The sequence below is a fragment of the Drosophila navojoa genome, chromosome 4 (genome assembly GCF_054131105.1).
Source record: "Drosophila navojoa isolate 15081-1374.11 chromosome 4, UAZ_NAV_1.0, whole genome shotgun sequence".
NCBI lineage: Eukaryota > Metazoa > Arthropoda > Insecta > Diptera > Drosophilidae > Drosophila > Drosophila navojoa.
In genome coordinates, this window is record NC_142892.1 from 25,888,549 (window position 1) to 25,916,170 (window position 27,622).

The window sequence follows — 27,622 nt, forward strand, 5'->3', positions numbered from 1 at the left end:
AATCTCTAAGATAGTTGGGTAAATAAAGATATAAGCTTAATCCTAAAGCATTGATCATTGGTGTAGAAAAAAGAAACATATGTTATCAGATAATCTAACCACAGATACGATCTTGATAATTTCCATGGTATTGGTTACTTCTGTTTAACTATAGTCTTAGTGTAAGCTATGCAGTAAATAAAATTTGAATATTGTAATGGGATATATTATATATGTAAGTAAACCATTAGCTTGCTAGCTTTTAAATGTCCGTCTGTTTATAAAATTTTGATAAAACTAGTTTGATTAGAATTAACCGAATAACTGTAATTGAATATGACAAACGATCAATACACATACAAAAATATGTTAAGCACTAACTTATTAGTATTTAGGTAATTAAATTTTATTTTTAGTTTATATAAATAACTAATTAAGACACATAAAACAAACAAAATTTACTAACCCTAGCTAATAAATAGCCAAAAACATATTCAAAAGGAAAAAAATCAACTGCTAGAATAATATCGATGTAAATGTTTGATAAATAAAAGTCATATCATTTTAACAAGAAACTATAATATTCTATTCTGCATTTGAGCTGCAGTATGCTTAATATACGAAAATTTGTCTTGTGTATGAGAACGGGATAATAACACTAAATTATGTATAGCCTTATAAAAAATTTAACAACATAATCTACACAATACAAGAATATATGATTTATTTACGATATTATTAAAGGGGAGTCTTTGCACACACTGATTTATAATAATGCCATAATTTAATAATCGACTATTTCTTTTTTTGTTTAGCCATTTTGGCAGCCATGGCAGCGTTTCTCATCTTTTCAAATTTGTTAGAGGCACCAAACCATTTGTTGAATTTGTCCATTAGCTAAAAAAAAGCATAAATTAAAAAACAATCATTTATTTATTTATTTATCTTAGAGTTAGAGTTAATTAAAATTAAAACTAACTTAATTTTTAAAGATTAAGAATATTTTAACATTTTTTAACATATTTACATATTTTACTTATGTTAAAAAATGTTATAATGGGTTTTAGAGGTTTTTAGGATGTGGTAGAGGTTTGATTTCTTTAGGTATTTTATTATTTGGGGAATGTTGGTTGATTTTGGGTTTGATAACATTTTTAAGGGGCATACGTTTTTGAAGATTTCTTTTCTTACATGGGATGTTGCAGTGCATTTTTTTAGTATGTGTTCTATGTTTAGGTCGGATGTTGAATTGCAGTTTGGACAAAGTGTTATATCGTCAGGGTTGATGTAGTGTTGTTGGGTGAATATTGTGTGTCCTAATCTGCGCCTTAGAATTTTTGTGTTATATCTTTTTGGTTTAAATTTTTTAGGTAGTGTTCTGTGTGTGAAAGGTTGCTGTTTAATTGTTGGTACCATGTGTTGCTGTGGTCTATATTATTTATGAGTTAAGTTATTTTTTAGAAATTTATTTACATCTGTGGAGTTGAAGTTGGGAGTGTAATGGAGTGGGGAATTAATTGTGGATTTGGCGATTTGGTCAGCAAGTTCGTTGCCTTTTATGTTGCAGTGGATCGGGATCCAAAGGAGTTTTATTTCATAATAATTTCATAATCGTATATCATATATCTATATCAAGCAGGACATTTTTTTAATCGTTAATTATGAAGATAATTTTTATTATTTTAAGACCTTGTATTCATTTAAAATTTTGTGTTAAGGGGTTTAATTAGTTCAAAGAATCGTATATGTAATTCTGACTTAAGTTTTCTTTCCTTTTATTTAAATAGTTTTATGCTAATCATGTTTAAATAGGTACTGTTTTTAAAAAATTTTTTGCATACCTTATCTTCTGGTGGGAAAAGTGGAGGATCCATTTCCGTTAAGAAATATTCCAAGAACTCCATTGGATCTAATGCTTCAGCCTTAAGACGCATTTTCCGGGACACACTCAATGTATTAGCTACGCTGTTTGCTAAATCGCCAGAGTTATAAGCTTTCATAATTTTTGCCAAGGCAGAATATGCGTAATTCTCTAAAGCTTCTGGAGCATTTTCGGTCATTAAATCTAGCCAAAGTAAAAAGCATGTACCATAGTCGCATTTCGGAATAAGTAAGATTTTTTGGAAATTTCTCTTAAGGAGCGGTTTAGCCATCCAAGGTAAACTTGTTGTACCGAGAAGTACTATTTTATCTGACTTTTTAATTGGCTTTAAGATTTTCTTCTGGATATACGGAGCCAGTAGTGTTGGCAATATATCTTTTTCCTCAGGTGGAATCTTTTTATGAAATACGCGATGAGCTTCTTCAATATATAATATTGTTGGCTGAAATTCCCGGGCTACTTTCATGACAATATGTAAAAACATGTCCATATCTTGAGAGAAATTGCAAACCTTTTCCGGGCTGAGATTTATAAAAACAGCATCTGTATATATATTATATACATTAAATAAGATAATATTGTCTATAATCAAGTGATCATACCCAACTCAGATGCAATTATATTGCAGAGCAGTTTTTTGCCGCTGTTGACTGGTCCAACAAGCAAAATTGACTTGGGCTTAGCAATATCAAATTCGCTCATTCCAAGCATACTTTCCTGAACAACCATTTTAATGTCTCCTTTTGCAGGGCCGACAGTTCTAGAATTACATAAGATGAGCTCGAATTTGAAATAGCGATTCTACGGAGACGCAAAGTCAAAAATGAAGCCAATAAGGCTATAAACAAACAAGTAAGAAAGCTCTAGTCGAGAGCGCTCGACTAGATACTACCCTGAACCAAACTAATTTAATTTAATTAAATATATAAAAATTTGGAAACAATTAAAAAAAACTACGATGCGTCCTAGGTTTGAACCCGAGACCTCGCGATCGAGCGCCGCGCCTTCTACCATGGCGCCACCCCTCTGTTCTGATTTGCAATGTCAAAACCGAAATAGACTCACTGCTGCAGCGCCATCTACCAAATCTAAGCCAAACTAACTGCTGCTGTGACTTTAAGAATATGCAAGAACAACCAAACTAATAACAAGTAAGAAAACTTTAGTCGAGACTGCTCGACTAGGAGATACCCTGAACCCTCCAATCTGATATAATACTCTCTCTACACTTCGTTTAGGCACACATACATACACACGCACGTGTTGAAACGCGCTCTGCTGACTGCGCAGTAAGCAGCGACTGCGCTTGGGCTGCGCTACAGTGTGTTCAATATTAAACGAATTGATTTGTTGAATAATTTATTTTCTAGACGTCCAATCTTAAGATCATACTCATAATGTTCAAATGAATGTACATTTCAAAGCACAAGTCGCTACTACTTGAAATACGCCTTTTACAAAGGTGGGGTCAGGGGTCGAATTTAGGGGTAGGGGGTAAATTTTACCAAAAACCGAAATTATATAAAACACACATAAGTCTACATTTAAAATTTGGAAGCTCTAGCTCTAAAGGTGTAGAAGATATAATTAAAAAACTAGCTTTCGATAAGGTTTTTAATCGATAATAAAATATCGGAAGTTGTTATTGATTTTTAGTGATAAACTCGATATGCGCGTGATACACACGGACCCAGGGAAAAAAATTTCAGGTCTGTAGCTCTTATATCTTCTGAGATCGACGCGTTCATACATACGGACGGACGGACAGACAGACGGACAGGGCTAAATCAACTCAGCTCGTCGCCCTGATCAAGAATATATATACTTTGTGGGGTCTGCCACGCCTCCTTCTGCCTGTTACATACTTTTAACAAAACCATTAAAACAAAACAAACAGGGTATAAAAACAATCAATAATTGAAGTAAGATTGGTACGTTTGAATACTAACTGCGCTGTGCTGTAGCAATATTTTGAGAATTTACTTGTTGAATAATTTCTCTTGTGCCCCCCACAAGACAGTTCCAGGTGTCTTTATGCAACTTTGAGAACTTGACCACAATGTTTAAATGTATATATATTGGAGGCGAAGGAGGCGTCGCATCCAAAATCTGTGAAATACAAAATGTTTCAACAAATGTATATATGTACATAGTAATTCTGAAGTCTCTTGGTCTATGTGTTCTCTGGTTAGTGGCTAAACACAAAATCAATTTATCGCCAATTCTCGATAAAACAAGTATCGGATGAGTTATTGAAAAAAGATAACTTTTACTGCTTATAGTATACACGAGTATACAAGCAAAATTTCAGCTCTCGCTCTCATATCCTCTAAGATCTCGACGTTCATACGGACGGCATGAGTTATCGACTTTATAGACACGACATCCGCACTGTATATGCGGATATTCAAAAAACAAGTAACAACGTTGCATACCGACTGCGGAATACTCATTCACACCCCTAAGCAATTTAGTAGCCAAGTTTTGCTCTAATACTGTAGAAAGTTCAGTTTTTCTCGATTTGCCACGACCCTACTAAGCGTAGACACTTCATTTTTGGCCAGCTCATGGACGGTTCCGCTCCAAAAATGAAAAAAAAACTCACGTGCAAAATTTTAACGTTCTAGCTTAAAAGCTCTATAAGAGGTACAGTTTTATCTGATTTGCCACTTTATAGATCGGAGATATACAAGAGTAAGTTTTCAAAATTTCAAGTCTATAGCTTCGATAGCTCCGAAGTGAACTGCGTTCATATCGACAGACGGACCGTCGGACACACGGACGGACAGCAAGACGGACATTGCACAAAACCAATATACTCATTTCACTTTCGTGAATGAGTATAAAAGTTGAAGCCTCTAGCTCGCACACCTGAGATCATGGCGTCCATACATACTACTTGACTCGTCGTTCTGATCAAGAATATATATACTTTGTGGGGTCTGCCACGCCTCCTTCTGCCTGTTACATATATTTAACAAAACCATTATATATTAACAAAACATTTATGATTTCCCATTTTCAATGGGTTCAGGGTATAAACAAGTAAGAGTGCTCTAGTCGAGACTGCTCGACTAGGAGAAACCCTGAACCATCCAATCTTATATTTTAATCATTTTGCACTTCTTTGATACACACATGCATATTTATCATATTTAAATCCACAGTAAATCTGAAATCTAATAGTATTAAAATGAGGCTGAAAAAAACAAAATCAATTTTTCGATTACTCTCGATAATAAAAGTTATCGGATGATTTATAGAAGAAATAAGAAAAACTTGTACTGCGTATGGTATACACGAGTATACATGCTAAATTTCAGCTCTCTAGCCTTTGTATCTTCTGAGATCGGCGCACTCATACAGACGGACGGAAGGACAGACGGGCAGGGCTATATCGACTCAGCTCGTCGTCCTGATCAGGAATATATATACTTTATGGGGTCTGCGATGACTCCTTATGCCCATTAAATATTTTCACAAAACCATTATACCCTGATTTTCAATTTTCAATGGACTCAGGGTATAATTAGGACTATATTATCTATGATTTCCATTGGAATAAATTCTTACGTTAAATAGTCTTCATCTCTAGTATCATCAGCAACAAAATTAAAGTCAGCAATGAATTCATTGAAATCTCTATGAGAAACTTCTTCAATTACAGATGCATCTTTTAGTTCATGATACAATGAACTGAGAGTTCTGTCTCCTGTCGGATCTATAACTTTTTTCTTCTTTCTGCCCTTCTTCTTCTTCTTGTTTTTTACCTTCCCAGGTTTATAGGGTTCATCTTGATCTGCCGCTAAAGCAGTTTTTAACAGTTCATATTCAACGCTGAAATAATTATAAAACATATATTATAAACAACAAAGTTTATATATATTTAATTTGGTGTTACTTAACTAAATTAATTTTATATCTTAATTTTTACAATTACAATTTTTAGGTTCTTTAACGTAAATTTCAAATGAAGTGATGGTAAATGAATTTTATAAAACTGGGAAAATATTGTTAATATTTACCGCATATACTCGTCCACCAATTCCCGCAGTTCGTGATGTATTACATCTAATTCTTGTTCAGTCACCCACGCTTTAATTGGACCATGATTTTTATTTAGATATTCATCAACATTTCGCCAATCGATTGAAAATTGCTTCATTGTGTCTTCAATATTAACTGTTAAAATTCGATAGATTTAAAGATATTTTAGATTTAATAATCCCGAGTGAGTAAATTAGAAATTATGCAAATAATATGATATCTCATAAATCTGACATTTTCATTAACTTAGTCCTAGTTGATATACCTATTGGCTTGCTTGATGCTATTGAATAGGCAACATCAATTATTCCGGCATCTTTTAATTTTTTTCTTCGCTTCGCATCCTTCATTTTTTGGTTCTTAAGTTTTTCTTTCATTTTCCTCTTCTCCGCTTTTTTCTTATCTTTTATTTTTTTCTTTTCCTCACTTGTCAAAGGTTTCTTAGTTAGACTCTCCTGAAATGCTCCTACGTCCATTGTTTCGTCAATAACAACCAACACAGTTCCATTCTTAACAGGATCAGGATATGGGTGGAAATTCCCAGTTGCTGCATAGCTGTAATTAAAAAATGTATAGTTTATTTTATTAATTTAGATGTTAGCTTGTTGAATATCAAAAAGTACTTACAATTCTGCAAACCAACCGCGAATATGATCAGAAATATCTTCCATTATCCAGGGACTTCGCAATTGAAGCAAGCGGGTTCGTTCATCCATAATAAGTTGTTCAAATTCCTCATCAAGTTTTCTTCTCTTCTGCTCATTTCTATACATCTCGAGAACAGAATTCGAAAACTGGTTTGGTCTTTTTAGTTGACGTAATTTTCGAATGCCCAACAATTCTCTTTTAAATTGTTTTTTGATTTTATAAATTTTTTTTGTTTTATACGCTCTCCACCAAGTTTGAATAAGACTCGCTGCGCGATTGCGTATTTCTTTTAAATCTTCAATATTATCATCTAAAATTGTAAGTTATCGTCTTATTATTTACAGGAAAAACATACGTATATCATTTTTTGGAATTTATGCAGCACTCTAGTACATACATAAATACAAATGTTTCACAAGTAAGAAAACTCTAGACTGCTCGACTAGGAGATAACCTTCAAATTTGATATTCTAATCACTCTGCACTTCTTTTAGGCACACATACATCCATACTCACGCATAAGCCAGCGACCAGCGACTGCGCTTGGGCTGCGCTGCAGTGCGGGCAATATTATACGAATTTATTTGTTGAATAATTTAATTTCTAGACGTACAATCTTAATGAAACTTTCAGACTTATATGTATTTAATATAAATTCTAGTTGTAATTTACTCCCCACTCCTATATCACCCTCCTATCAAAATATAAATTCTTATAATATTGCCCACACTGCAGCGCAGTCGCTGCTTACTGCGCAGTTAGCAGAGCATGGGCTTAAGAGTGCGTGTGAATGCATGTGCATGGTTCAGGTTATCTGCTAGTCGAGCAGTCTCTTAATGTTATACTTTGAACCCATTGAAAATGGAAAATCAGGGTATAATGGTTTTGTTAATATGTATGTATCAGGTAGAGGGAGGCGTGGCAGACCCTATTAAGTATATCTATTCTTGATCAGGGCGACGAGCTGAGCTGCCCTGTCCGTCTGTCAGTATGTTTATATTATATATTCTTTACCTGACGCTTGAAATTGAGTTAAGCATCACAGTATTGATCTGACTAAAAATTCTTCCCACTTGCGCATTGGCAAAGAAAGCAATGAAAAAGTGGCCAAGTTCCTAAATTTCTTATTTCCTCCCGAATCCTTAGAAACACGCTTCTAAACCAAAGACTTTATATGGTCTTGAGTAGTTTCCCACTGAGTTGGGTGAATATTCTAATATTGTTGTTCAATACTTTCAATGTTCTTTGACGAACGACACTATTTTTGTTACATCGAAGTTATTTTGAATTAAATATAAATAATATTATAGTTTAGTTAGTTCCATTTTATTACCGCTTTGTTCGTTCATTGAAAATTGAACTACTGAGCTACATATTTGGTTTTAATTCAACTACAATGAACAAAACTTCCTTCTACATATAATTTATCCCTGCAAAATACGTAAACTTGCTCAGTAAATAAAAAAGCGCAAATTAAGCAAATTATTCTTTAAACAAGTAAGAAAGCGTTAGTCGAGACTTCTTGACTACGAGATCCCCTGAACTCTTTAAGCAACTGATATTTTAATAATAATTCGCACACACACACACATACACAGGCGACTGCGTTAAGGCTGCGCTTCAGTGTTGGCAATATTTAGAGAATTTATTTGTTGAATAATTTTATTTCTAGACGTACAATCCTAATGAAACTTTCAGAACGTAATCATATTGTTTAAATGTTAAGCACAAGTCTGTAGTATATGAAATTCGCCTTATAAAAATATTATGGCGAGGAGGTTGATATAGAGGTGGGGGGTAAATTTTAACAAAAATCAAAATTGTATGAAATCCGTCTTAATATACATTTTAAATTTGGAGACTCTAGTTTTAAAGATTTGGGAGATATAATTTTATAACTATTTTTTGATAAGGTTTTTATCGATAAAAACATCGATAAGGTTATCGTTATTTAGTGATAAACTCGATATGCGCGCTATATATACGGATATTTTGAAAAAATTTGAATTCTCCAGCTCTTATATCTTCTGAGATCGACGCGTTCATACATACCGACAGACGGATGGGCAGACAGACGGACAGGACCAAATCGACTCAGTTCGTCGCCCTGAACATATATACTTTGTCGGGTCTGCCACGCCGCCTTCTGCCCGTTACATACATTTCAACAAAACCATTATACCAGTTCAGAAGTCCAGAATTCCCGCTGCCCGCTGTTTTGTAATTTTTCCTGCAATCGGCTTCTCAAAACGGCCAGATTTGACGGGAAAAAAGCTGATTTGGCACCACTGTCAGACGGAGAGACATATACAGACTAGTGCTGCAAGACCATCGATTGACCGTCCATCGATTTTGTTTGAGTCCGATGGATTAAAATATCGATAATATCGATGGTTCCATCGAAAATAGTTAAAAATTCATAGAAAAAAGAATCAACCTTATAAACATTTATACCACTAACCAGAGAGCACATAGACCGGACACGTAGTGTAAAGTGTTTTGCACACCTATATTCGAGAGTAATCTCCCAGTCAACTTCGTATTTGCTCGGCTCATCACTTTTAGGGGTCGGACTACAAAAATATATGAGATCACAATCATTTCGCTTCATGCGCTCGACCGTGATGGTCGATGGTTGAACAAAAGATCCCTCTACGCTCAATGTTTCCCTTGCTCTCTCTCTCTCGATGCTCTTTGCTCTCTCAAATGTGTATATGTGTGTATGCATGTGAGCACAAGCAGCAGGAGCAAGCAAATAAAAAAACCTATAAAAAGTATTGGCAAGTGCACTTGTCACTTTACTTAATCAGCTACTTAAATATAAGCGCACCTCTGCAATTCGAACCCAAAATCGTTCAGACAATTCTAAGTTGAGGTAGGCAGCCAATGTTCACGTCCCATGCTTACACACATGCACAAATGCTTCTACAAGTGATATCCCACAATTGTGGGCATCGCGTCCCCTTCGTACACACAATCATACATACATATATATGTATGTGCATATAAGTGTGAGGCACTTCTCAAGTTCAACCAAATGCAAATGCTGGGACCTAAAATTGCTACAAGCAGCAAGAGCTACGCACACAGGCATACAAATGCTCATAATACATGTAGCAAGGGAGACTGTGTGCGTGCACATTCGTCGTGAAAGCATTTTCATCATGAGCACCAACGCTTTCATACCCTTTCCCCAAATAATATCGAAAACACATACATATACAGATTTTGTACGAGCTTGGCAAACGGTTTAAGTTCGGTATACTCTTCACACAGAAGGGAAGGCATGGGTTCTTGCTGCGAAGAAATTTCAATTAGAATCTAGTGGGTTGCAACAGGGAAAAGCGGGATAAATTGTGAACTAGCGGCTAGCGGGAATTATAGCTATTTTTCAAGAAAAACTTGCCTTACTTTATGTCTTTAAAACATCTGGTAACTAGTGTATTTTTAAGCTCAATGATGCCACATTTTCATACGAATAGTATTTTTTCGTTTGAATGGCAAAACACATCGATAAGCCAAATGAGCATTCAATCTTATCGATGATGTGAAGTCTACCGACGCGTGTTTTATGCCATCGCTAAGAGGGAATTTCACAAGTTTTAAAGCGCGAGCGACAAATTGTTAATGATGCCAAAAATTTATAAGCAAAAACCGCGTATGATATGGATGCAAGATCCTGCATTTAAAGATTGGTTGACTTTAGATACAGCTGATGAGGGCATATGTTATTGCAAATACTCCAAATGCAGCATAAATGCTAAGCTTTCAGACTAGCACGCACATGCCAAAACTTCTAACCACAAGTCAACTTCAGCGGCTTTCGCACAGCCTAACAAACTACCATTTGTTTCTTCAATTTCATTGAAAACTTGCGATCAAGAAGCGGGACTGTGTTTGTATATTGCAACACATTGTGCAATCAAAGCTGTGGACCATTTAGGATTGCTGCCACGATTACAAATTACCAGCAGCATGCTTGAGAAAGATAGGGACCAATGTAACCTACATAAACGAAGAGGATAAAGATGAAATCTTATAAAATATTGAAATAAACCAAAAAAAAAAAAATATATACATATATATATATTCTAACGGTTTTTTTTAGCTACGAAGAAATATTTCTAGCTTTTTTCAAAGGCTGATTTAGCGTTTTCATGCAACGAAATGATGGCAGCACTGGCTCAGAGCTGCTGCTTGTGCTCACATGCATACACACATATACACATTTGAGAGAGCAAAGAGCACAGAGAGAGAGAGAGAGCAAGGGAAACATTGAGCACAGAGACACCTTTTGCTCAACCATCGACCATCTCGGTCGAGCGCATGAAGCAGAATGATTGTGCTCTCGAATATTTTAGTAGCCTGAACCTAAAAGTGAGGAGCCGAGCAAATACGAAGTTGTGTGGAAATTCTATCGATCTATCTAACAAAAGAAAGTCCATCGATACTATCGATATTTCCATCGACGGATTTGCAGCACTACATATGTGTACATATGCCAATAAACACGCTTAGTTAAATTATCTTATTAATTTGTATGTATTGTCTTGGAGGCAGAAAATTCAGCACACAGGTTGTAAATTGTTCATATGTACATGTAGCAAGGGACTGTAAAGCTGCGTGAATGGTCGTCGCTTAAACATACATATGTACCTACATTATACATATGTATGTATATAGATATTTTTAATGAGCATCAACGTTTTCATACACTTCCCACACATAGTCATGAAAACACAACGATTTTTCAAAGGGAGTAATTGATGACGCTCAAGTATGCTTCTCACTCGGTCATTCAGTGAATTCTATCTAAAAGTACATGCACGTACATAATATGTACATATGTATGTATGTATGTATGTGTTTTGATGAAGTCATTCAGTCCTTTAGTAATATGCTTGATAAGACTTAATTTAATTTAGCATTACATGAAGTCTTATCAAGCATATTACTATGTATGTATTATGTATGCCTATACATAAATATGTGTATGTACATTAATATTTATAATTATTATAGAGCATAGACAAGAGTTTATTTTTACTTAGATCTCTTACGGGCTAGGACTTTTGCATAGTCTGAACCAGTTTTGGCTATTCCATCCAATATTCATTATATTCATACTAATTGCGGCAATTTCGAAGGCAAGATTAAGTTATTAAATGAAAAATTAAATGTAATATTTTGCTTACAATATAGCAAGCAGAAGGAAACGCGCAGATATTGATTAAACATAAGAGGATTACCTGACATACAACCTCCTACGTGATCGATTTTATTACGTAATTCTTTACAGGATTCGTCAGTCTTAATAAAGTCCGCCGTGAATATAGTTCTTTTAACAGGAATACTCATTGCTTGATTTGGCTTGAAGGTAAATCTGTAATTAACTTTTTTCCTTTGTTTGACCTCTAAGAATTTCTTTTTATCATAATTGATATTTGCCTTGTAGACACGAGCACTTCGAGCCCGTTCATGGGCTTGTATAAGCGCCACTGCATCGCTTATTTTAGTCCAGTCCTTTGCCTCGCTTTGCTCTTTCTCTTGATCATTCATATAGAGCTTATTATCTACCAAAATATTTGCAACATCTAGTGGACGACGATACAGAAATTGCGGAGATCTCCAAATCATCAAATCCGATGGAGTCAACTTTCTTACAATTAGCGCTTTGTCCATATAAGTATATTCGCTTAATTCCATTTCTTTCAGCTCTTCTTTAAGCATCATAAGCTGCTGAGTAGCATTTTCAACGAGCGTTCGAACCACCTTCCTTTTTTGCACTTGAAAAGTATTATAGTAAATAAAAGTTAATTTATTGACAAGCTCAACATATAGGATATATAGCTCGGAGAATATTTTAAATGACACTGATTTTTCCTCTGGTGGGTCAATTTTTTTCAATCGGTTTTGCTTTTTTATCAATTGACTGATTTCTTTCGAAGTAGAAATCCAGTACTTATGGTTCAAATTAAAGGACATCTTCAAATTGTATCTATTTCACAAATTACTATTAAATTTAAAATTTATATTCGATCAAATTTTGTTTGAACTAATATGTATTCTATAGGCAATTGAATTGACACATGAATCCCTAAATGCCTGTATGTCTTGAATTCATATAAAGTAGGCGGATATGGCATATTTCATGAATCAAGAGTGTCGGGTATTACGTACTGTCAAACCTTTAAAATTTTGAGTTTAGATTCTGGTGTATTTTATACAATTTGGATTTTGTTTGCCATTTGTATATCAGCTAAAAGTTGTATCAAATAATTAAAGTTCTTTTGCTAATGTAGCCATTATTGAATGAATAGGTTTTTTTTTTTTTTTTTTTAACACCCTGAATCCATTGAAAATGGGTTGCAGGGTATAATAGTTTTGTGAAGTGCGTAGAGGAAGGAAGGAATCATCACAGACCCCATAAAGTATGTACATTCTTGATCTGGGCGACGAGCTGAGTCGATATAGTCCTGTCCGTCCGTCCGCATGACCAAGCCTATCTCAGAAGATATAGGAGTCAGAGAGCTGAAATTTTGATTGATTGATTTCATTTTTTTCATCCTAATTTAAATACTATTATACAAATTTATTGCGTATTTACATTTAATAAATACGAAGATTTTTTAATCTACAGATTTTGGATACCGCGCCCCCGTCGCTGCCAATTTGCAAACGTAAAACGTAATTCAAGTATTAGAGACTTGTGCTTTGGAATATACATACATTTGAACATTATGATAATGTTCTTAAAGTTTCATTAGGATTGTACGTCTACAAATTAAATTATTCAACAAATAAATACTTATAATATTGCCAACACTGCAGCGCTGCGAGTGTGTTTGCGTGTGTGTGTGTTGCGAATTATTCAGGGTTCAGGGGATCTCGTAGTCGAACAGTCTCGACTGGAGCTTTTTTTTTTTTAAATATGTATGTATATATTCTGCAGACGAGATTATATGTCTTTATGATTATTGATATAAGACTATAATTACGCGTATTCATAGGTGGCAAGATGGACAATCACAGGACTGCAATTCGAAAATTCAAATGCATTCAAATATAATACACACTTTCGCATATTTGCATTTGTGATTCGAGTTGGGTTTCTTTAGTGAAAACACAAAATATTATTTTATATCATACAATATTTATTATTTTATTAAGATATTCAGCATGAGCCCGTGGTTTCAAAATTGCATCATATCCAAAAATATTGTAATATAATCGACAACATTATCAGTTGAATCTAGTTATTTTTAAATGTTAAACATGACAATACATTTTATCACCACACAAAATGATATTATTTATTTTTAGGGGATTTCAAACGGAACAACAACCGCTTCTCTATGATCGACTTGTATACTCAATACACCGGCGATGGATTTTTGTACAAATACTCGCATCTGAAACCATTGTAAACAAATTAGTGTTATTAATTTAAAAAGTCAGTATTATTATCCTAAATAAATAAACAAAAAATTAACATATAAATGGTAAATGATCCAAATGAACCAAGCTTGCCTTTTTTTAAGTTTTTGCATTCTGTTCTACAAAAGTGTAGTGATTTAAAATTTAAACAATAATTAGATAAGCAGCTCTGCGCAGGGATCAGGATGTCACCTCGTGGGGAACTTCCGTATTGAGTATTCTTAATGCTTATTTTTCAACTTGAGAGAATAAAAAGATAATTCACTAACCTGAGCAGTATCATCTGAAGGTATACCTTTTGATAAATAAGATTGATGGTTGGGTACGTCCTTTAATAGGCCTAAGAAAAAAATAGGGAGGAAATATTTTATCGATTTATTTATTATATCTCTGTTCCAGACACAGACAACAGAGATTCAAGACAAATTAGTATATGTATATTTTCGAAACGTTTCGAAATTTTGAATTGCTACTACAATTAGAATTACAATGACTAGCTGAAATATGGGGTTGTTTCGAGCATCAGATTTGTGGATTTCCAAGATAACATTAGCATAATCAGTTAATATAATGTAAGAAAAATTAGATGATAACGCTGACCCACCTACAAATCCAAGGTCATTATTTAAAATTAATAACTCAATATACATACATGTTTATATACAATTTAAATTATCTTCTACAATCCTATCATCTACATATAAAATATTGCGATATCAAACCTTTTTGTACAAAGCCAGGGTGTTGAATATTGTTCCATTGTTGTTGAAGACGCTGTGAATATAATTTAATTCTATCTGTATACTCTTGATGCTCCAAGGTGTGAGAATCCAGGGCTCCCACATTTATCATGTTGCTAAAGTACAAAACAGGAAAAGTAATCAAATATATAGCTGATTTCCTTCTACGTACATTGCTGTATTTTGCACCAATCTTGATAACGCATTTTGGTCATCTTTCTTTGGTAGTGATTGAGAATAATCATTGCTTAAATCAGCTGAGTTACTTCGCCGCAAAGCTGGACTTTGATTAACAGAATCTGCAAGCAGATGCGTCCTCTCGCTGGGTTCAATGCCCTATCGAAAATGTTTTTAATTATAATAATAATAGAACACATTTTCATGAACATACTTGGCTGCCTAGCTCGTCGGTACAATGCCAACAATTACAAATGGATGCTAAGCATTCCCATATAGAACGAAGATAGTCCATCACTACACTGTTAGTGTTAATAATATTTATTTAGTGATGGAAAAAGCATCCACATCCACGGCATTCCCGAATTCTAAAGCAAAAACATGATTTTTAACTTACGATAAATATGCTGAGGCTCTAGGTTTTCAAGCGATGATTAACTTTGATTTATTAATTTGGGAATGAATGCTATATTATAATCATCTTACGTAGCAAAAATGTTTTTTTTTTTTTTTAAATTAATTCTTGGCGATATCATGACTTGTTAGTTCCTGTGCGATATATTAAAGTCAAATATCGATATATATTAAATTAATGGCAAACATAAGCAATAATACTCTTACCCATAGTAATATAATAATAATAATACCCATCGGAGACGTCGGAGATAAGGAAATAAAGGCTGATTACTATGCAGTCTGCAGTCAGCAATGTTTTTAAATTACAGATATCATCGAAGTGTGTGAGGGAGAGCGGCTAATATTATGGCACAGACTAAGTATCGCATTTGTCATTAAAGTATCGAACCATATCGAATACTTAAAATCAAACAAATACCCACTTAAAAGAAATCGATGATTTTTGTAACCTTAAAGAACGTAAAGCAACACAAATAAGAACACTATGAATGCGTCAAATTCTTTATAATTTTAGGAATATAAAGTTTCTACTACTACTTCGAGAAACTTTAAAATATATATTGTAATAAATATTAAAACTATAACATGGTGGTAATTCTGTTGTAAGATTTGATATGTTATGTTATGTTATGAAAAAAAAGTGCTTTAATTAAAAATTGTTTTGCAACAGATGCTGGTGCTTTATATTGTTGCTGGGTATCGCATCCACATTCCTGTTTTGTCTACGTCAATGGATTCTAAGTAAGAAGAAAAAACTTCAATCCCAGTCAGATAATAAATTGAGTGTTGGCCTGTTTCACCCATATTGCAACGCTGGCGGTGGCGGCGAGCGTGTCTTGTGGTGCGCTGTAAGGGCGTTGCAGGTATTTATATATGTATTTAGGAACATTATTTATATAAAAACAATTTCGTTTCGCTTAAGAACAAGTATGACAACATAAAGATTGTCATTTACACTGGAGATATTGATGCAACGCCCACTTTGATTCTGCACAAGGCCAAAAGCGTATTTAATATACCGCTTGAGGCTGAACAAATTACATTTGTATACCTTAAACAACGACAGTGGGTTGAGGCGAGAAAGTATCCTCACTTTACATTGTTGGGTCAAAGTTTGGGCTCAATTGTATTAGGTTTGGAAGCGATTTGTAAATTTCCACCAGATATCTTTATTGACACCATGGGATATGCCTACACGTTTCCGGTCTTTCGCTACTTGGCTAGTAGTAGAGTTGGATGCTATGTTCACTACCCTTTAATAAGTACCGATATGCTAAGAAAAGTGCAATATCGGCAATCATCTTTCAACAATAAAGCGTATGTTGCTCGAAATCCTTTTCTTACGTGGATAAAGCTCACCTATTATCGCTTGCTTTCTAAGGTAAGTAACTCCACCTGTTTTAATGCGTTATAATGACGTGTGGATTTAAATGTAACGCATGAATATAACGTCTATTATAAGAATGCATAGCCATGTATATTAAGACATATTTTATTCTTAGACATATAAGTGGGTAAGCTGCTGTTCCGAAACTATTATGGTGAATTCTACTTGGACTGAAAACCATATTGTTGACCTGCTGAAAGTTCCACTAAAAACGCATCGAGTGTATCCACCATGTGCGATTGAGCACCTGAAAAAACTAGAACATATTGAAAACCATGACGAAATCATAATAGTGTCTGTGGGGCAGTTTCGACCCGAGAAAAATCATCCATTACAATTACAAGTTTTGTATGAGCTAAGGACTTTTCTGGCTAAAGATGAAGCGCTTTGGAATCGAATAAAACTGGTCATAGTAGGATCTTGCCGACATGAAGAAGATTACGAAAGACTTCATAACATGGAGGACCTTGCAAAGCATTTATCTCTTGAAAATTCAGTCGAGTTTAAAGTAAATGTTTCTTATGATGACCTCTTAAATATATATAAACGATCAACGATTGGCCTACACACTATGTGGAATGAGCACTTCGGAATCGGAATCGTTGAATGCATGGCGGCTGGTATAATAATGATTGCTCATAAGTCGGGTGGTCCGTTATTTGATATTATTGAAACATCTGAAGGTTCACAAAATGGATTTCTTGCAACCGATGCGGTTGAATATGCAGCTTGCATATTTAATATTATAGTTAATCCTGCTGAAACGAATAGGAACATAAGAAATGCAGCGCGGTGCGTACTTTTTTTATTTATCAGCGGATACCAGATTTTTAATTTTGCTTACATTTCAGATCATCTGTTGAAAGATTTTCAGAAAAACAGTTCAATAACCAGTTTTTACGTGCCATTTCGCCCCTTTTTGTATAAATGACTGGATTGACCGATTATGAAAATTTAAAATATGCTTGTCGACAATGTCTTTCAAAGAATATTTAAATGTCTAAAAGTAAACTATTTAGTTGATAAGTCGAAAATTATATGTAGGCGCTAGATTTGTCAAGCCAAAGTACGGCTTTTTAATTGTCTTTGTGATATGTTTTTCATTGATTGGAGAACGTTTTTCACTCTGAAATGCGTTTGAATATATTCATTAATATATATTCAAAAGCAAATACCTGCATTAGATTGAACTTATTCAAACACAAAAATAATTAAATTTTAATATTAAAACAAAATTGATGTTAAATAAATATTGGAGGAAATCATCATTCTGCATATTACAACGAAAATAGTCTTCGCAATTTAGATAAGGATATGATTAGGGATTGTTCAGGTTGCGTGGCTTTGTCATTTCGTTTCATATTCATAATTTATTTATTTTTTTGTTTGTTTTTTTTTTTTTTTTTTTTTGAAGAAAATTTAAACTTAGTTCAAGCATTCGGCTTGAGTAAATATAAAGCATCGAATTCCCGCGAAATGATCGTATGTTTTTGCGAAATTGAGATTTTAATGCAGAACGGTTAGAAAACGTCTGTCTCACATACTTGCACAAAAATGAGGACTCAATACGCTCTAGCTTCGGAAATAAATCAATTTCAATTTAAGCGTTTGTATATTAACGTGCAATAACAATATTACAAAAATGCTTCTCCTGTAAAGTTACAGTTTTCGATGTACGATTATTTCGCCGGAATGCGGCCTTATTATTTTCAATCGCCATCAAGGTTTTGATTCGACACTATTTAATCTGATTATTTTTATACACTGAACCCATTTAAAGTGGGAGATCAGGGTATAATGTTTTTGTGAAAAAGTATGTAACAGGCAGAAGGAATTATCGCATATATATTCTTGATGAGTACGAGTCTATATATCGCCCTGTCCGTCTGTCAGTATGTTTTGACGCGACAATCTCAGAAGATATAAGAGCTAGAGACTTGAGCTTTTTTAGAATGTCCGTATATACAGCGTGAGTTTATTTATAAAAAACGATAACTTCGCCCGGTTTTTTTTAATGATGAAAAACCTTATCGAAATTCAGTTAAATTACTAACCCGAGAGTTCTCTGGTTAGTGTTTAAATATTTATATCTCCCACATCTTTGAAGCTAGTCTCCAAATTTTAAATATATATTAAGATCCATTTTATAGATCCCCCCTCACCCTCACCTTTGTGATAGGCATATTTGTGTTTTGGAATGTACGAATGAACCCTTCGAGCATATTATATCACAATAATTGTTACTTTTTTCCTGCTTACACAAGAAATACAAGCACTCACAGACAAACATATGCCTGCCGTGTGGCCCCTATAAGAACTAAATTGTTTTATAACTTTTCTTGTGAATGTACTCTCTTCATGAAACTTAAAGATTATGGTTTTATTATTAAAATTCAAATATATGACAAAGCACAAGTCACTAGTATTTGAAATGCGCCTTTTAATGACTTATGGGTTAGGGGGTGCTTATAGATTACTGATTTTCGATAAGATTTTTTATTGATAAAAAATAACGGGATGAGTTATCGATTTTTCGAGATAAACTCGATATCCGCGCTGTTTATACGGACACTCTAAAAAAGTTCGAGTCTTTAACTCCAACACATATCTTTTCAGATAGACGCGCTCAAACATACGGACAGAAAGACGGACAGGGCCAAATCGATCAATCGGCAATTCTCTAGTGGCGAATGTGACATTCGTACGCATTTGAGTTTAAAAAAAACGAATGCAAAAACATTTTTTTATTTTAACGAATAGTGAATCTGTTAGCTCTTGATTAGCTCTATAATTGGTGCTAAATCTGATTTTAGGCAAATTTTAGTTTTCAAGGTAATCACAAAAAACCAAGAAGCTCGCAGGCTACAAAAAACGTAAGTCGCTTTTTAAATGAACAGTTCAACCTGAGATTTTAGCGAAACTTTAAGTGACAATTTATTACGAGTAATTTTAAATTACTACAAATTGGCACATCTTTACAAGGTTTTTTATTTGATTCAAAAATATTGAGTAGTTTTTTTTATTTTTTAGATTTAATCAGGGTCGAACGTGACGTGTCGAATGAGACATTTTTTACACCACACGTTTTTTTATTTTTTTTTTTATTTTTTAGTAATTGTACATGAATAAAAGCATTAGAAATGATTTTCAATATATTTAATTTATGATAATTTAAATTTTGTAGGCACTTTTTGCAATTATTTGTCATGCAATATTCATTTTGAATATCACAGCAAACTGATTTCAGAAATTGTTCACAATCTCTGGATACACATTGAATACTTCTCGAGCAACTGTCCAAAATATAACACAAAATTAGCATGATACATGCAAACACACATGTTGTGTGGCATTTTAATAACCAACTGAACATGGCGAGGTCGTATTTTAAAAAAAGTTGATTTCCCTATCTTTTCGCTTGGGCACTGTTTTTTAAATAATTCATTTGTCTCAGACATGGTCATTAACATAAAGCGCTTAGCAGTTACCTTTCCTTTTATGTTTAAGGTGTCTTTTTTTCCGGCAGCTTGTACACTAATATTATCGATAAAAGTCAACTACGGTATTAACTAAGCTTTCTGATATATTACGGCACTAACCAGAGAGCAGAGAGCTCTCTGGTTAGTGATTACGGTTTGTCTGCCTTATGTTTAGATTTTCTTTAAATTGCTTATATTTTTTAATCAAAATTTCAAGAACTTTTAGCTTTTTCTCCATATCTTTTGGCATTGCAATCTCTACTTTTTTAACCGCTTTGGCTAAGCTTAGCTTACAAAGATAAGGCGAGTATGGGTTAAGTTGTTCCAATGTCTCTCTATTTTGTTCTTTTAGTTTTTGTCGTCTATTTTGTTGTCGTATACGATTCAATTGTCGCCTCTTTTCGATTACACTTTCTGTTTCAGGCAGCAATTTCATCTTAAGTGTAGCATTCCGCATTCTTTCGCGGTTTTTTAATTTATAGTTTTCATCATTCTTTACTTTCTCTCTCCACCGTTTGCATTTTTCGCTGTTTTTCGTACTCATCTACAATCATAAAATATATTTAAAATTTCATTATTTCCAACCTAGATTTAAAATTCACTTCGTTTTATTTAAATTTTGTATTTACCTTTTTACGGTGTCGAAAGCTACGCACTTTAAATAAAACACTATGATCAAATAAGTTAATATTTTCGTGTGAATTTTTTTTTAAATAAATTTGCAATGCAAAACTATGTTTGCCAATAAATTTTGATGCTAGTTGCCCAAATACATTTGACTTACTGACAATAAAACCTATTTTTCGAGGTCGCAGGTGACATCGAAACATATGGTGAAACAGAAGAAAAAATTTACCGAATAGTCAATTGCATCGTACGTTTTATATTTTTCTTGTACTCTTTATGCATAAACGAAGATATGAAATAGCATATTCTATTGCATAGCGGTCTCTCTTTAAGAACAGTAATAAAAACAAAATGTGCAATAGAAATGCTTAAAGCAGAACTTTGGCAATTGCTCGGCTTTGTGTGTCAATATTTCGAGATGTGCTATGAATAAATGTAAAATTAGTTTATATTAGTTAAATTTAATCGATTAGCTATAAAAATATGTTATCAGAACATGCATTAATTGACTTTGAATTTTTTGGCTGTGGTTGACCTTTCTGGAGAAATGCCCATATATACTTTGTGTCGTCTGCCACGCCTCTTTCTTCATGTTACATTTCAACAAAACTGCGCTGCATTGTGGGAAATATTATAAGAATTTAATTCATAGAAAGAAGAGAGAAATACAGTGTGAGAGATAGTATGACAAGAAATGCAAGAAGACCCTTTCGTTTGCGTGCTTGGAGCGCACTGATTTCGTCACGCTATCTTTCATAACCCGAGCTAACCAAGACCAAACCGAGCGAATACGAAGTTGGTTGGGACCAGGGATGCCAACCCTCCGTCTTTTTACGTAGATCTCCGTATTTTAAAGGCGATCTAAGTGCGTACGTGTGATGAGACTAAAACTACGTACTCTTATAAAATATTGCAAAATACCTTAAAAACTAAAATTTTTTTAAAATAAAAAATATGATTTATATTGGGTTAGCAGCACTAAATTCCGTTTCCGATATACTTACGAAAACTTAGAGCCTTCTGACAAACACCTAAAATATTTTAATCAAAACATTATTTAATATGTATAATTTCAACAATGCTTTCCAAAACGACAAATGAAATTAATAACAACAAAGTATAATACAGTTAATTTCAAAATGTAATGCTTTACTAATTTTTTTATTGTTTTTAAACGAAAAAAAAAAGTACGTAGATCTACGTATTTCAGCAAAATTGTGCTACGAAAAAACACGTAGATTTTGGAGCCTGGCTACGTAATTCTCAAATTTTGGCTTGGCATCCCAACTTGGGACCCACGGGCCTGATCAAGAATATATATATGCTTTATAGGGCCTGCGATGATTCCTTCTGCCCGCCACATACTTTCCCCAAAACTATTATACCCTGGGAAATCAGGGTATGGTTTCAATGGGTTCAGGGTATAAAAACAGATCTAGGTAGATAAAAAAATATTATTTCAATTACTATAATAATTAATTAAAGCTTACACATAATATAATTTTACGCATATATTTATCTTTAAGGTATTTTTGAAGATTTTCATTTTATAGCTTCAGTCAAAAACTGTGTTTATCACGCGTGTCCAATTATAAAATAGATATATTCTCTTATGTCTCTAGTCTGAAGTCTTGAGATTAATTCTGTAATTACAAGTACAAATCGATGTCAAGCTTCTTAGCTTATAAGATTTACGTCTGACCAAAAGGGTAATATCCTTCTGCCTTCTACTAAAAATATGTCATACAAATAAAACGAAAGCCTGAAGATCTAAGTATAGTTTTCTTGTTTTATGCCGAAACATCCACGTGATGTCCACAGTAGATACTGTGCAGCGCCTTCCGGTATCGCAGCTCAATATCAGGTTTTACCAGCATTCAGTGAAAGTGATTATTTAACGGAGTGAGTATGACCAACACAAACAAATAATATTTTTGTACATCGGCCACGAATTGTATATACCTTACTTTTATTAAAATTAAATGAACGAAATTCTCAATACTAAAGAAATACAAATTTTTAAACGTGTGAATTTACCCGTTTTGTCCATATATAAATATATCCAATTTTTTGGAAAATCTTTTGAATGAAAGAGTAGACAGTTTGTAATTTTTGTAGTCAATTTTTGTTTTTGAATATTTTACAAATTTTTAACAATTTTTAAAAATTGATAATAATTTACGATGCCTCTAGGAAAGCCATTTTTACATTGCCCAATATTCATATATACTCAAAATTAAGAGTATGGGAAAATTAATGTGAACATCGTCACTTACACTTTCTACTTAAACATGCGAAGCGGCTGAGTATTGAAAACACAGCAAGGTAGTTGCAACACTTGCCTAACAGCGGTTGGATTTTTCAATTTCAATTGAGTATGTTAAATAATATATTTAAAAAAATCTGAGTTCACTTAAGATACAAATTTGAAAAAGCAATAAACACCGAACAAACTTTAGAGCCAAATTCATCAGTTTTGTGAGGTCTTACATCTGTAGTACTAAGAAAATGTATCAAGCGAACACAGTTACAATCAGTGAAGATCACTCAAATATACGAACGTTTCTTAACAAATCGAACATATTTATAACGGGTGGAACTGGATTTTTGGGAAAGAGTAAGTAAAATTATTGAATGAAATTGATACATTTAAACGTTTTTCCTTAAGTCTTAATTAACAAGCTACTTGCATCATGCCCTGGTTTAAATACAATATATTTGCTTGTACGTACTAAGAATAACGAAAGCGTAGATGCTCGATTGGATGAAATGTTTGCGGATCCGGTAAATATTATGATTCTAATTTGAATATACATACATATATTATTGTTTAAACAAAACTAATTTCAGGTGTTCGAAAGCCTGAAAAGAGTTTGTACACAGTATACCTTGCACATAAAAGCGATTGCAGGCGATTGGTAAATTTAAAATAAGTTTTAGAAAACCAAATTATATTTATATTTTTCATTTTAACTTACAGTCTGAAGCCTGGCTTGGGATTAAACATTAATGACCGTCAATTATTAATAGACCACGTTAACGTTGTGTTTCACATGGCTGCGACAGTTCGATTTGATGAGAAACTGAAAAGAGCTGTTAAAATAAATGTTCACGGAACATATGATATAATGCAACTATGCAAAGAAATGAAATATTTGAAAAGTGTTGTCCACGTATCCACGGCATACACGCATTGCCCTCGAAGAACGATTGAAGAAAAGTTATATTCAAGCCGGAATAATCCCAAAAGTCTAATACTAATGGCTGAGTATATTCCCGACAAGCTATTGGATCATGTAACATCCATGTAATCATATTACAAATTGCAAAATAATACTAGTTGTATATTCATTAATATTTAACTAATTCATACATAGTCATTTATAATATAATTTATAATTTTGGTTAATAAGATTACTTTAACTGTGTCGTCCTATCACCAAAAATTAAAAAAAAAAAAAACATTGTTCCAATGCAGTCTACTGGGAAAATGGCCAAATACGTACACCTTTACAAAAGCCGTAGCTGAGGACGTCATTCGAATTTACAGCGATAAACTTCCTGTTGGCATATTTCGTCCTGGTATTGGTATGCTTCTTCAAATATTTTGTATTTAAACTGTGATCATTTCCAACTAAATACGGGTTATGATTTGAAATTTTTCTAGTAATATCGACTTATCAAGAGCCAGTGAGCGGCTGGATAGATAACTTTTATGGGCCAACTGGAGCAATAGCTGGAGCAGGCACAGGGGTATGATTTTCTTATTCATTTTGAGCAATAATAACTAATTAATGTAAAGATATTCTTTTATAGTTGATACGCACGTTACAGTGCAATCCTAAAGCCGTAGCGAACATGGTTCCTGTGGACTATTGCGTAAACGGCATGATAGCTGCTTCATGGGATATTTATGACAGGCACAAGTAATTTTTTACGAAACTAAAACGATCTTTATTGATTTATGTCTCTGTGATTCTCTTGTATCCAACAACTATTATTGCAGTGCTAAAAAATCTTCGGCAGATATACCTGTCTATAACTTTTGCACACCCACCGTGAATCATTTAACTTGGGGCGAATTCACAACAAAAAATACAAAATATGGTCTAATGTACCCAACATCAAAAGCAATTTGGTATCTGTGCTATTCGAATACCACTAACAAAGTAACCCATATGCTCTCAATATGTTTTCTCCATTATTTACCTGCGCTTTTCATTGACTTTTTTTGGTTGTGCATAGGAAAAAAGCCACGGTAAGTAAGAATATATATGTGCATATTTACATATGTCAATCTATATACAATCAATTACATAAAATTAATTACATTTAATTACACGAATTGCAGATTGCTTAATACTTATAAGAAGATACATAAATTTATAAATGTGATTTCCCATTTCTCTACTCGTGATTGGGACTTTCATATTGATAATATTCATAGCCTTTGGAGTCGAATGCCGACTATTGATAAGAACGAATTCTTTTTTGATATGCGCCAATTGGATTGGGATTTTTATCTTCAGCAATATTTTCGTGGCATACGCAAGTACTTGTTAAATGATCCATTGGAAACCATACCAATAGCATTAGTTAAATGGAATCGGTAAACATTTTCCTATTGATTTTTATAATCTAACATGGAATATTAATATATTTGCTTCGCAGTTTGTATTGGCAGCATCAAATCCTTAAAATGATCATTTATTTAATTTTAATGATTATAGTCTGGACATTTTTGAAGAACTAAAGTAAGAAGCATGAAGCATGAACAACTATTTCTCAGCTATTTTCATATGAAGGTGTTCATGAAATTCAGCACAATATTTGTTCGAAAACAATTTATATGATTGGTGTATTGTGTTTTAAAAAGTGTATAATCGGGATTAAAAAAGATATGTCTTTATTAGCTTCTTTAATCTTATGGATAAAAAATCTTGTGAAATTTTTTTTTATAAAAATATAAAATCTCACATATACTCCTTTCAATATGTGAAACATGATGCTCCATCAATTTTTCTGGCTGCTAAAACTAATCATCCGCTGCACGGCATACGAATTTAGAGCAAAAAAAATGAGATCCCCTGAACCCTTCAAGCAACTTCACACACACACACTCACATACACAGGCGACAGGCTGCAGTTTTGGCAATATTATGATAATTTATTTGTTAAATAATTTAATTTCTAGACAATCTTAATGTAGCTTTCAGAACGTAATAATGTTTAAATGTATATATACGGCTTTTACAAAGATGAGGGTGAGAGGCTGGAGATAGGGTTGGGAGATAGATTTTAACAGAAATCAAAATTGTTTAAGATCCATCTTAATATATATTGATGTAGGAGTTATATTTTCATAACTGATTTTCAATAAGGTTTTTATCGATAACAAAATAACAGGACATATGTAATGCGCGCTATATATACGGACATTTAAAAAAATTTGAGTCTCTAACTATCAGCAATTTAATAGCCAAGTTTTGCTCCAATACTGTAGAATATTCCGTTTTTCTCGATTTGCCACGACCCTACTAGGAGTAGACACCAAAGCTTTTTCGTCTTGGGAGGTCAGCTCGAATATATATACCAAATTTGAGGTCTCTGGCATCAATAGTGTCCAAAATAAAGCAGAATTTCAAAAATCACTATATCTTCAGGTCCGATTAGCCTCATTAGCTCACGTGCAATATTTTAATGTTCTAGCTTAAAAACTCTAGGAGATACAGTTTTATCCGGTTTGCCACGCCCCCAATGGGCGTAGATATATCCGCCATAGCACGTGATCTTGGGTGGTCGCTGCGGATCAACATTCAAAATTTCAGCTTTCTAGCTCTTGAACTAATATGATTTCTGGCATATCGGCAAATGTATTTTACGATTTGGCACGCCCTTAGTGGGCGGATCGGGAAAATTTTACCACATTATAAATCGGAGATATACACGAGTATGTGTTCTCTAACTTCAAAAGCGCCTAAATGAGCTGCGTTTATACGGACAGACGGACAGCAAGACGGACATTGCACAAAACGAATATACTCATTTAACTTTCGTGAATGAGTTTAAAAATTCAAGTCTCTAATTCGTTTCTCCTCAGAGATCATCGCGTCCATACATACGGACAGACCGACGGACAGACAGAAATATGCCTTTTACAAATATGATGGCGAGGGGGTAGATATAGGGGTGGTTGTGGAGGTAAATTTGAACAAAAATCAAAATTGCATAAAATGCATCCTAATATATATTTGGAGACTCTAGCTTTAAAGATGTAGAAGATATAATTTTAAAACTGATTTTTATACCCTGAACCCATTGAAAATGGGAAATCAGGATAACATGATTTTGTTGAAATGTATGTATGTATGGGGTCTGCCATGACTTCTTCAGCCTGTTACATACTTTTAACAGAACCATTATACTCTGATTTCTCGTTTTCAATGGGTTCAGGGTATAAAAATCAGGTGCATTCACTGTAACAGTGGTTAGCAGTACTTGAAATTGCAGTGGACAATCATCTACTTACTATCTTTGGTGAATTGCTAAGTCTTAGCAAAGACAGAAACCTTACACTCTGGAGTGATTTCGCAGCTGTTAAAAGTAATGCATACTTTCGGGCTCTCGTCGAGCTACGCTGAGTTAATGTTACTGTAGTGTAAGCTCAAATTATATAAATAGCCATCGCCCCACTAAAGGCATCACGCCTTGGTAATTGGAGTAAAAATTGACACCATGATGGAGAACGAGCTGCAAGCTTTCGCGCGCCGCTCCTCGTTGCAGCGATCACCGCAGCATCAAC

At 33.8% G+C, this 27,622-nt stretch overlaps 4 protein-coding genes across 6 annotated transcripts; 2 read left to right on the top strand and 2 right to left on the bottom strand.

Annotated features, from left to right (window-relative positions):
• Positions 1 to 679: 679 nt before the first annotated feature.
• LOC108657935 (dynein regulatory complex subunit 11-like) lies at positions 680 to 12,582 on the bottom strand. The gene is made up of 8 exons (XM_089260471.1): positions 11,806 to 12,582; positions 6,536 to 6,866; positions 6,174 to 6,463; positions 5,887 to 6,043; positions 5,435 to 5,698; positions 2,464 to 2,621; positions 1,821 to 2,404; positions 680 to 876 (listed from the first exon to the last, which is right to left on the bottom strand). Exons 1-8 carry the CDS (start codon positions 12,539 to 12,541, stop codon positions 775 to 777), a joined length of 2,622 nt encoding a protein of 873 aa, XP_089116597.1. The 5' UTR covers positions 12,542 to 12,582; the 3' UTR covers positions 680 to 774.
• A 1,107-nt stretch (positions 12,583 to 13,689) lies between these two features.
• On the bottom strand, positions 13,690 to 15,332 carry Lamtor1 (Late endosomal/lysosomal adaptor, MAPK and MTOR activator 1). The gene is made up of 5 exons (XM_030390445.2): positions 15,125 to 15,332; positions 14,906 to 15,069; positions 14,716 to 14,849; positions 14,263 to 14,333; positions 13,690 to 13,968 (listed from the first exon to the last, which is right to left on the bottom strand). The coding sequence occupies exons 1-5, from the start codon at positions 15,203 to 15,205 to the stop codon at positions 13,876 to 13,878; spliced, it is 543 nt and encodes a 180-aa protein (XP_030246305.1). The 5' UTR covers positions 15,206 to 15,332; the 3' UTR covers positions 13,690 to 13,875.
• A 447-nt stretch (positions 15,333 to 15,779) lies between these two features.
• Positions 15,780 to 19,858, top strand: Alg11 (ALG11 alpha-1,2-mannosyltransferase). Of its 2 annotated transcripts, none has more exons than XM_018099742.2 (5): positions 15,780 to 15,929; positions 15,998 to 16,190; positions 16,250 to 16,708; positions 16,830 to 17,506; positions 17,566 to 19,858. In XM_018099742.2, the coding sequence occupies exons 1-5, from the start codon at positions 15,913 to 15,915 to the stop codon at positions 17,639 to 17,641; spliced, it is 1,422 nt and encodes a 473-aa protein (XP_017955231.1). In that variant the 5' UTR covers positions 15,780 to 15,912; the 3' UTR covers positions 17,642 to 19,858. The 2 variants fall into 2 exon arrangements, with proteins under 2 accessions (XP_017955231.1, XP_089115370.1); XM_089259244.1 differs by having other exon boundaries at positions 15,799 to 15,924; positions 15,996 to 16,190.
• Positions 19,859 to 23,034: 3,176 nt separating this feature from the next.
• Positions 23,035 to 25,574, top strand: LOC115565037 (fatty acyl-CoA reductase wat). Of its 2 annotated transcripts, none has more exons than XM_030389997.2 (10): positions 23,035 to 23,437; positions 23,489 to 23,604; positions 23,671 to 23,738; positions 23,801 to 24,127; positions 24,299 to 24,408; positions 24,488 to 24,573; positions 24,637 to 24,746; positions 24,827 to 25,078; positions 25,172 to 25,429; positions 25,492 to 25,574. In XM_030389997.2, the coding sequence occupies exons 1-10, from the start codon at positions 23,329 to 23,331 to the stop codon at positions 25,571 to 25,573; spliced, it is 1,518 nt and encodes a 505-aa protein (XP_030245857.1). In that variant the 5' UTR covers positions 23,035 to 23,328; the 3' UTR covers position 25,574. The 2 variants fall into 2 exon arrangements, with proteins under 2 accessions (XP_030245857.1, XP_089115369.1); XM_089259243.1 differs by having other exon boundaries at positions 23,036 to 23,437; positions 23,573 to 23,604.
• The last annotated feature ends 2,048 nt before the right edge of the window (positions 25,575 to 27,622 follow it).